The 13,573-nt window shown below is 31.3% G+C and overlaps 1 protein-coding gene across 13 annotated transcripts in view; it reads left to right on the top strand.

Annotated features, from left to right (window-relative positions):
* Positions 1-13,573, top strand: part of LOC139520337 (exocyst complex component 6B-like) — a 44,428-nt gene that overhangs the window by 17,958 nt on the left and 12,897 nt on the right. For 4 of the 13 annotated variants that reach the window (XM_071312894.1, XM_071312887.1, XM_071312890.1 and 1 more), the window contains 9 exons: positions 870-1,023; positions 3,147-3,161; positions 3,838-3,947; positions 4,770-4,881; positions 5,927-6,006; positions 6,829-6,883; positions 7,922-7,994; positions 8,681-8,787; positions 12,768-12,788. In XM_071312894.1, the coding sequence (XP_071168995.1) occupies positions 870-1,023; positions 3,147-3,161; positions 3,838-3,947; positions 4,770-4,881; positions 5,927-6,006; positions 6,829-6,883; positions 7,922-7,994; positions 8,681-8,787; positions 12,768-12,788 (727 nt within the window). The remainder of the gene's footprint in view (positions 1-869; positions 1,024-3,146; positions 3,162-3,837; positions 3,948-4,769; positions 4,882-5,926; positions 6,007-6,828; positions 6,884-7,921; positions 7,995-8,680; positions 8,788-12,767; positions 12,789-13,573) is intronic. The other 9 variants (XM_071312895.1, XM_071312892.1, XM_071312885.1 and 6 more) reach the window with 3 other exon arrangements.

Here is a 13,573-nt window from a genome sequence, read left to right as displayed (position 1 = left end):
AATCATTATGGTCTTTAAGCTTTGGTGCTTACAGCCATAATTATCTTGAATGCATCATTGTGGTTCTGACTATAGTAGATACTTTGTTCTCTGGTTCAAGGGAAAATTTGTCAATGATAAATTTCAAATATTTAATAAGTTCAACAAATGTAAGAGCCACGCATATTTGTTCTGTGATGTCCCGGTGAAAAACTTCTATCTCATGAAGCGACAAAGTCAAGCAGAAATCATCTGTTTCTGCTTTACAAAAGATAAAATTGAGTCCTCTACAAGGTCTCTCAGAACGTTTCTTTCAAAGAATAGCTGAAATTTGATTTTTGATAAAATCCATCTCCCTTAACCAATGCATTGCAGCATAGGGAGATGCCTTCCCCTGTCGGCCTCTTTGACATTACTTTGGCAGACTTTTTCTATTCCATGTCATTTAAATGTTTGCTCCCAATACAGTGTAAGGCAAGCGCTTTTAAGATCATGATTTGAAAAAAGTAAAGCCAGGAACAAACTCGGCGGATACGATCAATTTCCGGCACAATTTCGATTTTTTTAAATAAAAAAATAAATTTCTGAAACGCAAATAAAATTATTTGGGCGGCAAGTTTTTCAGTGGGTCGGGCGGCAATGCCAAACAAATGAAATTTTATTTTAGGCCTTAGAGATTTTACCCCCTTTTCACAGTCCACTGAACATAAAAAATTGTAGTGTGGATGGGGCATCCGTGTACTATGGACACATTCTTATTGTTCATTGTTCAACAAAGGCATTATAATAAATACACATTTCTGAATAGATATTATGATATCAATATTTTTAAAAAACTTATAGAAATTGCTTTGATGTATCAACAGTATAATCAAATATTTTGTTTACAGGGACCAGTATAATGACGTACTGACACGACAGTGGGTAGACATTTTTAATGAAATATTCAGTGAAGATAACTATACCCCTATCTATGTTGAAAGCATAGAGGAATATACAGCAATAGTCACACAGTTTCCGATCCAGGATGAAAACTTGGAAAGGGTTAGTATTTTTAAAGCGTACTGTGTTATGTTTTCTTATATTTTGTTATTTATTATTCTGTAATTTAATGAGTTATTAGACAGAAAATTAGGTATGCATGTTTAGTAATTCCATTGAAAAACTGGAACAAAATAACAAGCCTTACCTCAAAAGACATCTTGTGTGAAAATTTTAAATGATAGTCAGGTTTCTTTTCAAGGTAGAAAAATTAGTATAGTCAGATATCAACTGCTTTTATTTGGATTTTGCAAATAATGATTTATTGATTTAATAACAAAATTACTGGCATCAGTATATGGAACAGTCAATGTTTTTGTAATATTTATTAAAAGGAAATATATAAAAAGTTCTGAGACATGGTCAGGAAAATTCCTTCAAACTATTTTTAAAGTTCTGATATTATGAAAGTGCCCAGTTGAATATTAATTAAATTCTATATCTGTAAACTGGTCTACTTAAAATATTCATGAATAAGATGTGCTTTAGTTATCTCCCCTACTTTGACAAATTAAAGTGCTTTCTGTACAATTCATATATAAAAAAAAGTTTTGTTAGTGTAAAATAATGAATATACTTATTTATTCTCAGAAATAAGCTTTGTGTTTTCATCAAGTCAACACTTTTAATTATTACACTGTTTTAACCTTTATCAAAACCCACCAGAAAATATTTAATCTTTAACTATTTTCCCAATAGAATATTAACAAGTGTACCATAATCCTTAGACAAAAAATATCATCATAATATTTAAAATACACAAGTCCTTTTGATTATAGTTATCTTTACGATTGAGTATAAGTCAAAATGGTGTGAGTACAAAGTGGGTCGTAAATAATATTGTAAATTTATATGAATGTTTTCTCTGTATTAATGTTGTGAACTGATTATTATACAAACAATTTCATAAATCATACACATTCTGTGGAAGTTCTTTTATTTGTGGATATCGATTATTTTTAAACTTAGGTTTTGAGACTTCCCTCTTGTCAATAGAAGCCTGAGACTGTTTTGGGTATAAACTTAGGCCTTTATGTTATTAATGATGCTTCTAACTTGTTTATTAATTTGTCTTCCAGTACTCTTTAGTATTCCCAATGGAAAGCTTTTTCAGAAAAATGTGTTGTACTCACTTAAATATATATCATGTGTTTATCACATGTAACAAATCCATGGAAGATATGCAATTTGTTTTATATTGAAATTCAAGATAATTGATATCCAAAAAATATCAGGTATTTCGCAGTGTTAATATTTACCCAATATTCTTACAACTTATGTTCAATAGTAATTAATTAGTGCTGCTTCCCATATGAGAGAACAGAAAATTTCAAATATACTATACACAAGGACATTATTCAATTCAGGAGAAATTTTATTTGAAGATAAGTTAGATGGTCAAGGTCACAGTAGCTTTGAATAATTGGACTTATGCACCATGTTTTTTCAGTAATTTTTGGTAGTAAAATCCTAAACATCTCTGTTACTAAACTCAATTACATTGTATAACTTTTCCATATTTTAAATAATTTAGATTTTCTGTTTTCTCATTTCTTAAATCACTCAGTAGCATGTAAACCATAAAATATGTTTAGATCAGATGTCTCCCATAGCTTTGTACAAAACTTGGTACTTTGCATAGATTAATTTTTTTATAAAATAGAACTTTACTACTTAAAAAAGTGAAAGAATTCCCAAACTGCCCTTTCATCAGAATATGCAATATTGTATGGATGAAGGAGAAAAGTAGTAAATGTCATTAAGACAGCAATACAACAACAAATTGTTATGTTCACAAAATACACGTGTGTTGGTGTATACTTGCTCTCTTGAAATATAAAGTACACTTGTTAAGCTGGTACAATTTTATATTCTACTCAGGACAAAACTCCCCATATATTATCTGCAATAAACCTATACTAAGATATTAATTAACATGTAAAACAGGTAGCAGCTCTTGTGAGTAAATACATGAAATGTCCTTTTATTTGCATCATATACAAATCCCATGTTTTACATGTTTATATATTCCTTCTGATAATTCCCATTAACCATGAATGCATCAATACCGCTTTGTAACACACAGGAGTTTAAGTCAAAAAATCTTATGTGAACATTTTATGTAGTTCATCAAACTGGAGGTATGTATTTTAAAGCTTTAACGAAAAAAACAATTTTTCAAAGGAATGACATTTTAAAAGCTTTAAATTATGAATCTACTTTACTTTCTCTGACTTTTTTTTTGAATGAACCATCTATCATCTACCTAAATATTCATTTCGGTATGCATGTTGAAATCAAATATCATTTTTTTTCAGATTTTTTACAAATTTGTTCCTGCTTTATTTCTTTTTTCTGAAAGAAAGAATAGGTTGATTATTTTTCTTCTAAAAAACTTGTTTACAGGTGTAAACATTGCTTAAAACAACACTGCCTGTCTGTTGCTTTCATATCATATTTGTAAATTATTCTTTTGTTTTTATCTGTTTTATGTCATAATGGTTTTAATTACAGATTTTGTATTTAAAGATTATTTCTGTCATCTGTGTTAGATGAAACATTTGTGGTTATGCTAGGCAAAGTGATTGACAAATGTTAAGTTTTGATTATTTTTTGTTGAATAGCTGCCTCTTCCTTTTACAATTCAATTTTCTAATAAACATAGTACACATTTTACTCTTAAATTGATACATGTAGGTCTTTAGGCATTAGGATGAGAAAATATATATTCAAATGTCAAGACATACTTTTATAAGATCTTGTTTTATCTAAGAAAATTACATTTATAATGTATAAATTGTTTTATTTATTTTTCAGGAATCTTTTCCAAAGAGATTTCCATTCTCTCAATTTGTCCCTGATGTTTACAATCAAGTCAAAGCATATATCAATGCATGTTTAAAATACTCAGCAGATCTGCATTTAAGGTAAGTTAATAGATCATGATAATAAATATAAAGTCAACATTTACGTTTCATGTTCATTGAAAAAATGCACTGTTGCAACCACAATGCTATTGAAAACATCCATGAAAATTAACAAAATAACACATTACATTATACATCATAAAAATAATAAAATACATTTCATGAAGTTGGTGAATCATGGAGCAACAAACACATTATGTGACATAGTTTAGTTTAAACATATTTATTTATAGTGGATTGGGAAACAAGTTTTGCAACTTATATTAATCCCTTTCCACTTTGCGGGTGCGAGTGCTGCCTTGTAGCGACAATAGCCTACTCTTTTTTTTAAATCTACAAGGGTGTCTTTAACGTGCAAGAGATATGGCGCTCTCTTAACACGGGTCAGCCATTTATCAACCCCTTCCAACGGACTATCATCGTTTCCTCAAGACCATACTCGCAAATGGTGTCAAGGGAGAGCCGAAAATTGAGTTCCTGAAATTTTCATCCCAAACGGGAATCGAACCAGGAACCTTTGTGTTAGTAGTCCAATGCCCTAACCACTACACCACGGCTTTCAAATGTGAAAGCCATAAAACCAATAAATAATAACAAGGTGTTTGATTTAATAATGATTAATTAAAAATAACCTTTCTTTAATTCTTACTCGATTTATCCATTTTGTATCACACTTGATGCAGTGGTAGAATCTGTATATATATGTATATTTTCAAAACTGTATTTTCTATTTTCAAATATAAATAGATATAAGAAGATGTGGTATGAGTGTGAACACACTTATATTCTTGTGTTTGTGACTGTTTATTTATATCATTGTAGTCACACAGAAATAGATGATATGATAAGAAAATCAACTAATTTGCTGTTGACTCGAACACTTGGGAGTTGTTTGTCTTCTCTTATAAAAAAACCTAGTCTTACATTGTTACAGGTAAGTTTTATTCTTCAGATTCTATTAATTATTGCTGTGCCTTTTTAACATAAAATTGAGAATGGAAATGGGGAATGTGTCAAAGAGACAACAACCCGACCATAGAAAAAACAACAGCAGAAGGTAACCAACAGGTCTTCAATGTAGCTAGAAATTCCGCACCCAGAGGCGTCCCTCAGCTGGCCCCTAAACAAATATATACTACTTCAGTGATAATGAACGCCATACTAATTTCCAAATTGTACACAAGAAACTAAAATTAAAATAACACAAGACTAACAAAACCAGATGCTCCTGACTTGGGACAGGCGCAAAAATGCGGTGGGGTTAAACATGATTGTGAGATCTCAACCCTCCCCCTATTCCTCTAGCCAATGTAGAAAAGTAAACGCATAACAATACGCACATTTTAAATTCAGTTCAAGAGACGTCCGAGTCTGATGTCAGAAGATGTAACCAAAGAAAATAAACAAAATTACAATAATACATAAATAACATCAGGCTTAAAACTATGGTTGTCTGAACAATCACTGGATATGGTGAAGTTTTAGTTAAGCAGGCTGCCCTGAGATATGAGTTCGGTTTTCTATAAACAAAATATTCAATATCTGTTCAAAAAGTTTCCCTGTATTATATTGTAATGATAATAGCAAAACTACTGTTTTCATAGTTTTTCTATTATCATAACTCAGGACAAAATGTATATTCCTTAACGGTTTAAACACTTTGAACAGATTCTCAGTCTTAATACATGTTTAACAATATTTTTATCTTCACATACCACATTTTTATTGCTCTAAAGGAAAGGGTATACCGTAATGTTTTCATTTATCTGTCCATGTGTCTCGTACAAAATCTGTTTTCTATCGTTACTGCTAGTAATTTGGATTTCTATTATCAGGAAGTAGCAAATCTCTATGTAATGGTATTATTAAAAAAACTTGACTTTTACTTTGAAGTTCTCCAAAAATGATAGTTGATATGTAAAGATATTCTTACAGAAACAAAATTGTTTATAATTTTTATTATTTTAATTTTATTTTAGTTAATACAGATTTCAATAAACATGAACTACTTAGAGAAATCATGTTTATATTTAGAAGAATATATTTCCAGTATAACTGGGTAAGTCTTTGTTGTATGTGAACATGCTACATATTAAAGAATTTTGGTAGTTTTTTATGAGACACCATATTTATTATATCCCAGCTTTAAAAAATTTGGGGATATACGGTTTTACCTTTGTCAGTCTGTATCTCTGTCCAATGAACATTTTTTGGCCGCATCTTTCTTAGGAACTACTGCATAAGGATTTCTGAAATTTGGTTTCAGGGTTAACATACGTAAGCTTTACTTGTAAGATGTGTTTTCAGATTCATTCATCAACAACTTCCTGTTTACCGAACACTTGTATCATTTTATACATGATAGCCAACTTGAAAATTTTGGTTACATTTTACTCAGGAACTACAATACAAGGATTTCTGAAATTTGGTTTCAGGTTTTAAGTCAGATATACTGTGTGATGTGCTTTTAGATTCATTACTCAACAACTTCCAGTTTACTGAAATATTTGGGCGGGGGGTATCATCATTAAGCAGTAGCTGACAGTTTCACTTGTTATATTTATTTTTAGCATTTATTTGAAATATTAAAATATCCATGTCACTCTCTCTTCACACATACACTTCTTTATATTTATATTACACTAGTGAAATATCCCTGTTATTTATGACATTTAATTGGTAACCTTAATATGGGATATTAGCCCTAATAATATATATGTATATAAATACATTTGATTTAGTGTAAACAATATTTTATTAAGAAACAGATAAATAAATAGGTACATAAATACAATACATGGATTGGAAAACCAGTGACAAGGTACAATTCCTCTCCTTTTTATAAAGTTTTAAAGTATACATGTGTAATGTTTTATTCCAGTGCTCAAAATGACAGTGTTCATATGGCCAGATTACATGGTACAACTATGTTTAAGGTAAGTACATCATAGGAATAAGAGGGTCTTGGTGGCTGAGTGGTCTTAGTAGTTCATCCACTGTATCAATAGCCTGTCAAAACTGAGGTTCTGAATTAATACACCACACATGGCATGTGCATTGGACTCCAATCTTCATTGACTTAGATTGTCAGTTTTCCAGCCAAAGTTCAGGTTTCTTTTTCTCAGAGAACTCCAGGTTCTTCCACTAATATAAACATACTGTCAGAATATAGCAAATAGGGCTGAAAATAGTATTAAAAACAATTATCAACTCATCAATCATTCATGTTGTCAAAATATTTATATTAGCTATGAGCTCATTGAATATAAAGGAAGTACAATTGCATATATGTTTATGATTTAAGGTATTAAAGATTAAAAATTAAAAAAAACTGTTATATTCCTAGCAAACTACCTTCTGTCTATGAATTTTGTTTCTTTACAACTGTCATTTGGATTTCAGTGACATTCATTCAAAGATAGATTGCTATAAGAAGCATTGAATGAAAACGTGTAATTATATCTCTGACATCAGGGGAGATAATTAACTATGTGATATGTAGAAGGTAAATTGTATAGGTTGTTTTTGCTGTAGTTCACTCCCAGCAGTCAATCATGTGTTCAGCATGTACTAATTGATTTTAATGGCCCATATATTGGCATTCTGTTTTCTGGTCTGTGTGTCTGTTTGTCCGTTCAATTGTTGTCAGTCTGTTTGTTTGTCCATCTGTCCTGCTTCAGGTTTAAGTTTTTGGTTAAGGAAGATTTTGGATGAAGTTGCAGTTCAATTAACTTGAAGCTTAGTACACATGTTTCCTTTGATATGACCTTTCTAATTTTAATGCCAAATAAGAGTTTTGACTGCAGTATCACAGTCCACTGAACATAGAAAGAGATTTGGGCATCCATGTACTATGGACACATTCTTGTTTCAGTATAAAATTAAGTGCAAATTTAAGTTCAATTATTAGCTTGTTATATTAAGATTGCAATCATGTTATCAAATGTTCAAATATTTTTTTCTCACTATTTAAGGATGCAAAAAGTGATGCAGAGGAACATATATACAAACAGCTGAATTTGAAAATAGATGAATTTATGGATCTTGGTGAGTAACCTTATGACTCGTAAATATGCTCATATTCTTTGCTTGACATACAATATATATGCATCATAAATCAGTTTTAGAATTATGGCCCGTTATGATAGATATAAGAAGATGTGGTATGAGTGCCAATAAAACAACTCTCCATCCAAGTCACAATTTGTGAAATTAAACCATAATAGGTCAAAGTACAACCTTGTACATGGAGCTTTGGCTAAAACCGAACAGCAAGCTATAAAGGTCCCCAAAAATGACTAGTGTAAAACCATCCAAACAGGAAATGAATTTTTTAAAGACAAATGCCATTTTAGGTTTTTGGCAACAACATTATTACACTTTTAAGCTGACAGCACTCAGCAATTGGAGATGAAACACACTGTTCCTCAGAACCCTTTGTAGTGGCAATAGGACATATATAGATATACAGCCGTTCAAGTCTACCATTTAATAATATATAAAATTACTTCCACCCACGCCAATGTCATTGATGTTCCGACGTAGACGCTCAAAATTAAATTAACATAGGAACGTAGTTTGCGCTATATTCACGACACCTGCGCTATATTCACGACACCCTTTATAAATTTTGACATTGAGGGATGTTTGGTTAAAATCTGGTTTAGATCTACAACCTATTCAAGAAAACAGTGTTTATACACTTTGTATTAGTTTAAATCTTTATGTTACAGCAAGCTATGATTGGTTGTTACCAGAAGCCAAAGGTCATGCCAGTGGCTATGTCATAGATTTAGTGGCATTCCTACAAAGTACCTTTATGTCTTTCACTAATTTACCTGTAAGTATATCAATAACTTATGTAGTACTGTAGTATTATTACTAATGGTGTATTGTATTATTATTGGTGCTATATAGTGTTATAACTTGTGCTGTCGTGTCTGTTTTATTTTCATATTTTCACCCATAATTTACTTTTCTCTTTGTGTTTCTTTTGTGATATCTTTCATCTTTTTAATGTGTTGGTTTGGGGACAATTTATGCTTAAAAACCATATAAGAACATGAATTTATTTTACTTACTCAAAAGATAAAACCAACAAAATCAGTGTGTAATAAACATCAGTGCATAACTTCCGGGTGCAGGAGTTTCTCGCTGCATTGTAGACCCATTGGTGGCCTTCGGCTGTTGTCTTCTCTATGACTGGGTTGTTGTCTCTTTTAAGCAGAAAAAGAAAGAGAAAAGATAATTACAAGAGATAGTTAACATTGGTTGAATGAAAGTTTTTATGTACAATGTATTATCAAACATCACATTAGCTTGTGCTCTTTTAAAAAATTAAAGTTTATCCCAAGTTTGAAATTTCCAATGTTCATGGCATTGCGTGTTGTATTAAAAAAAGAAGATATTCTTATGATATCTGTAAAAATTCTATAATCAATTCATTGGCTGAATTCTGTTTGAATTCAGATAAAATTTCTTTTTAGCTCACCTGGCCCGAAGGGCCAAGTGAGCTTTTCCCATCACTTTGCGTCCGTCGTCGTCGTCGTCGTCCGTCGTCCGTCGTCGTTAACTTTTACAAAAATCTTCTCCTCTGAAACTACTGGGCCAAATTGAACCAAACTTGGCCACAATCATCATTGGGGTATCTAGTTTAAAAAATGTGTGGCGTGACCTGGTCAACCAACCAAGATGGCCACCACGGCTAAAAATAGAACATAGGGGTAAAATGCAGTTTTTGGCTTATAACTCAAAAACCAAAGCATTTAGAGGAAATCTGACATGGGGTAAATATGTTTATCAGGTCAAGATCTATCTGCCCTGAAATTTTCAGATGAATCGTTCAACCCGTTGTTGGGTTGCTGCCCCTGAATCGGTCATTTTGAGGAAATTTTGCTGTTTTTGGTTATTATCTTGAATATTATTATAGATAGAGATCAACTGTAAACAGCAATAATGTTCATCAAAGTAAGATTTACAAATAAGTCGACATGACCGAAATGGTCAGTTGACCCCTTTAGGAGTTATTGCCCTTTATAGTCAATTTTTAACCATTTTTCATAAATATAAGTAATCTTTTACAAAAATCTTCTCCTCTGAAACTACTGGGCCAAATTAATTCAAACTTGGCCACAATTATCTTTGGGGTATCTAGTTTAAAAAATGTGTGGCGTGACCCGGTCAACCAATCAAGATGGCCGCCACGGCTAAAAATAGAACATAGGGGTAAAATGCAGTTTTTGGCTTATAACTCAAAAACCAAAGCATTTAGAGCAAATCTGATGTGAGGTAAAAATGTTTATCAGGTCAAGATCTATCTGCCCTGAAATTTTCAGATGAATCGGTCAACCTGTTGTTGGGTTGCTGCCCCTGAATTGGTAATTTTGAGGAAATTTTTGCCGTTTTTGGTTATTATCTTGAATATTATTATAGATAGAGATAAACTGTAAACAGCAATAATGTTCAGCAAAGTTAGATTTACAAATAAGTCGACATGACCGAAATGGTCAGTTGACCCCTTTAGGAGTTATTGCCCTTTATAGTCAATTTTTAACCATTTTTCATAAATATAAGTAATCTTTTACAAAAATCTTCTCCTCTGAAACTACTGGGCCAAATTAATCCAAACTTGGCCACAATTATCTTTGGGGTATCTAGTTTAAAAAATGTGTGGCGTGACCCGGTCAACCAATCAAGATGGCCGCCACGGCTAAAAATAGAACATAGGGGTAAAATGCAGTTTTTGGCTTATAACTCAAAAACCAAAGCATTTAGAGCAAATCTGATGTGGGGTAAAAATGTTTATCAGGTCAAGATCTATCTGCCCTGAAATTTTCAGATGAATCGGTCAACCTGTTGTTGGGTTGCTGCCCCTGAATTGGTAATTTTGAGGAAATTTTTGCCGTTTTTGGTTATTATCTTGAATATTATTATAGAACGAGATAAACTGTAAACAGCAATAATGTTCAGCAAAGTTAGATTTACAAATAAGTCAACATGACCAAAATGGTCAGTTGACCCCTTAAGGAGTTATTGCCCTTTATAGTCAATTTTTAACCATTTTTCATAAATCTAAGTAATCTTTTACAAAAATCTTCTCCTCTGAAACTAATGGGCCAAATTAATCCAAAGTTGGCCACAATTATCTTTGGGGTATCTAGTTTAAAAAATGTGTGGCGTGACCTGGTCAACCAACCAAGATGGCCGCCACGGCTAAAAATAGAACATAGGGGTAAAATGCAGTTTATGGCTTATAACTCAAAAACCAAAACATTTAGAGGAACTCTGACATGGAGTAAAAATGTTTGTCAGGTCAAGATCTATCTGCCCTGAAATTTTCAGATGAATCGGTCAACCTGTTGTTGGGTTGCTGCCCCTGAATTGGTAATTTTGAGGAAATTTTGCTGTTTTTGGTTATTATCTTGAATATTATTATAGATAGAGATCAACTGTAAACAGCAATAATGTTCATCAAAGTAAGATTTACAAATAAGTCGACATGACCGAAATGGTCAGTTGACCCCTTTAGGAGTTATTGCCTTTTATAGTCAATTTTTAACCATTTTTCGTAAATCTTAGTTATCTTTTACAAAAATCTTCTCCTCTGAAACTACTGGGCCAAATTAATTCAAACCTGGCCACAGTCATCTTTGAGGTACCTTGTTTGAAAAATGTGTCCGATGACCTGGCCATCCAACCAAGATGGCCACCACGGCTAAAAATAGAACAGGGGTAAAATGTAGTTTTTTGCCTATAACTCTGAAACCCAAATCATTTAGAGGAAATCTGACAAGGAGTTAAATTGTTAATTAAGTCAATATATATCTGCCCTGAAATATTCAAATGTATAGGACAACTGGTTATTGGGTTGCTGCCCTCCAATTGGTAATTTTTAAAGAAATTTTGCTGTTTTTGGTTATTATCTTGAATACTATTATAGATAGCGATAAACTGTAAACAGCGATAATGTTCATCAAAGTAAGATCTACAAATAAGTCCACATGACCTAAATGGTCAATTGACCCCTTAAGGAGTTATTGCCCTTTATAGTCAATTTTTAACAATTTTCATTAATTTGGTAAATTTATGTAAATTTTTACCAAATATTTTTCTCTGTTACTAATGGACAAAGTTCATTATAGATATAATTGTAAGAAGCAAGAATGTTCAGTAAAGTAAGAACTTCAAACACATCACCATCACCAAAATACAATTTTGTCATGAAACCATTTGTGTTCTTTGTTTAATATGCACATAGACCAAGGTGAGCGACACAGGCTCTTTAGAGCCTCTAGTTTTTTACCCTCAGTATTTGAAACTTCCATGATACATGTTAGAATTTGAAGATCAACAGAGGAACAATAAAAATAATATGAAGCTGAGATTAAAAAAAAATCAACCTCATTTTTACCTCATTGGCAATCATACCATACCACTAACACACATCACTGCCACATAATGGTCAAACATCTTTATTTAAACTTAAAAAAAAATTTAAAAAAATAGATAGAAAGTTGCTGCAGAAAGATTTTACTTCAAAATAAAAAAAGATAATAAATTTAAGTCTTTGATTATATTGAGTTTGTCATGCATTTTTTTGGAGGGTACAATCACTATTTACTCTAAAAAAAAACACTGTGGAAAAAACCACAATGAAGAACTGAAAAATCCAAAAACAAAACAGAAAAAAATTATATAAACTGATTTGGATGTGTATTTGAAAGAAAGATTTGTTAAAATGTCAATAATAACTATTTTATATTAGTGTTATATATTATATTAGTTAGAAAATATTCATTCATAAATGTATACAACTTTCAGGATATATATTTACATCTATTGGTAAAATATTCTAATTCTTTAGCATCTTGTTAGTTGCATTTTCTTGTATTTAAGACATCTTTTGTTATACATGTATTTTAATGCTTCAGTTAGATTGTTCTTCAGCAGTTCTTTTAATATAGAAATTGATTTTTGAGAGAGAAAATAGAGTTTGCTGTCAAAGAATGGTACCCTTAGTATGACCTTGACACATGGTTATCTGTATAATTGGCATGCCTCTACATGTTCATATATATAAAAACTGATTACGTTTTGATAAATGCAGCTTATTTTGACCAAAGGAATGAAATTTAAAAATATCCTGATATTTTGTTTTTAGCAATAAAGAAAAGTTAGTCTATGACTCACTCAACCACAATATAAAATATATATGATAAAATTTTTGCAGTTTTATGGTAATGTTTTTGAGAAAAAGTTATAACTTAAATGAAAATCAGATTGAATGTTCAATACATATTTATCTAGTAACTAACCTTATTCATAACAATATCAATATCACATGAAATGGTGTAATTTGAATTTTCATGTTTATATAATAATTTCCTTCATGATTTTCCATGGGAAGACGTTTATATGTGGACTCTTAAATTGAACATGAATCATGAAAATGTAAATTTACCTTTACGTGGGGAAACTATGAAACAAAAATTGATGAAATTTGTTAAGATCAATGAAATGTGCTCCTTGTATATAATAAAGTGAAATTGTGATGATGTATTTTTTTTTATCAAAGTCACATCATAATTTTGTGTGTAAAAAGTTCACATTTCCATTTCTTTAATACC

This window comes from Mytilus edulis, chromosome 4 (assembly GCF_963676685.1).
Source record: "Mytilus edulis chromosome 4, xbMytEdul2.2, whole genome shotgun sequence".
Classification (NCBI taxonomy): domain Eukaryota; kingdom Metazoa; phylum Mollusca; class Bivalvia; order Mytilida; family Mytilidae; genus Mytilus; species Mytilus edulis.
Note: the sequence above shows the minus strand (reverse complement) of the source record. Positions and strands in the feature narration are given on the sequence as shown.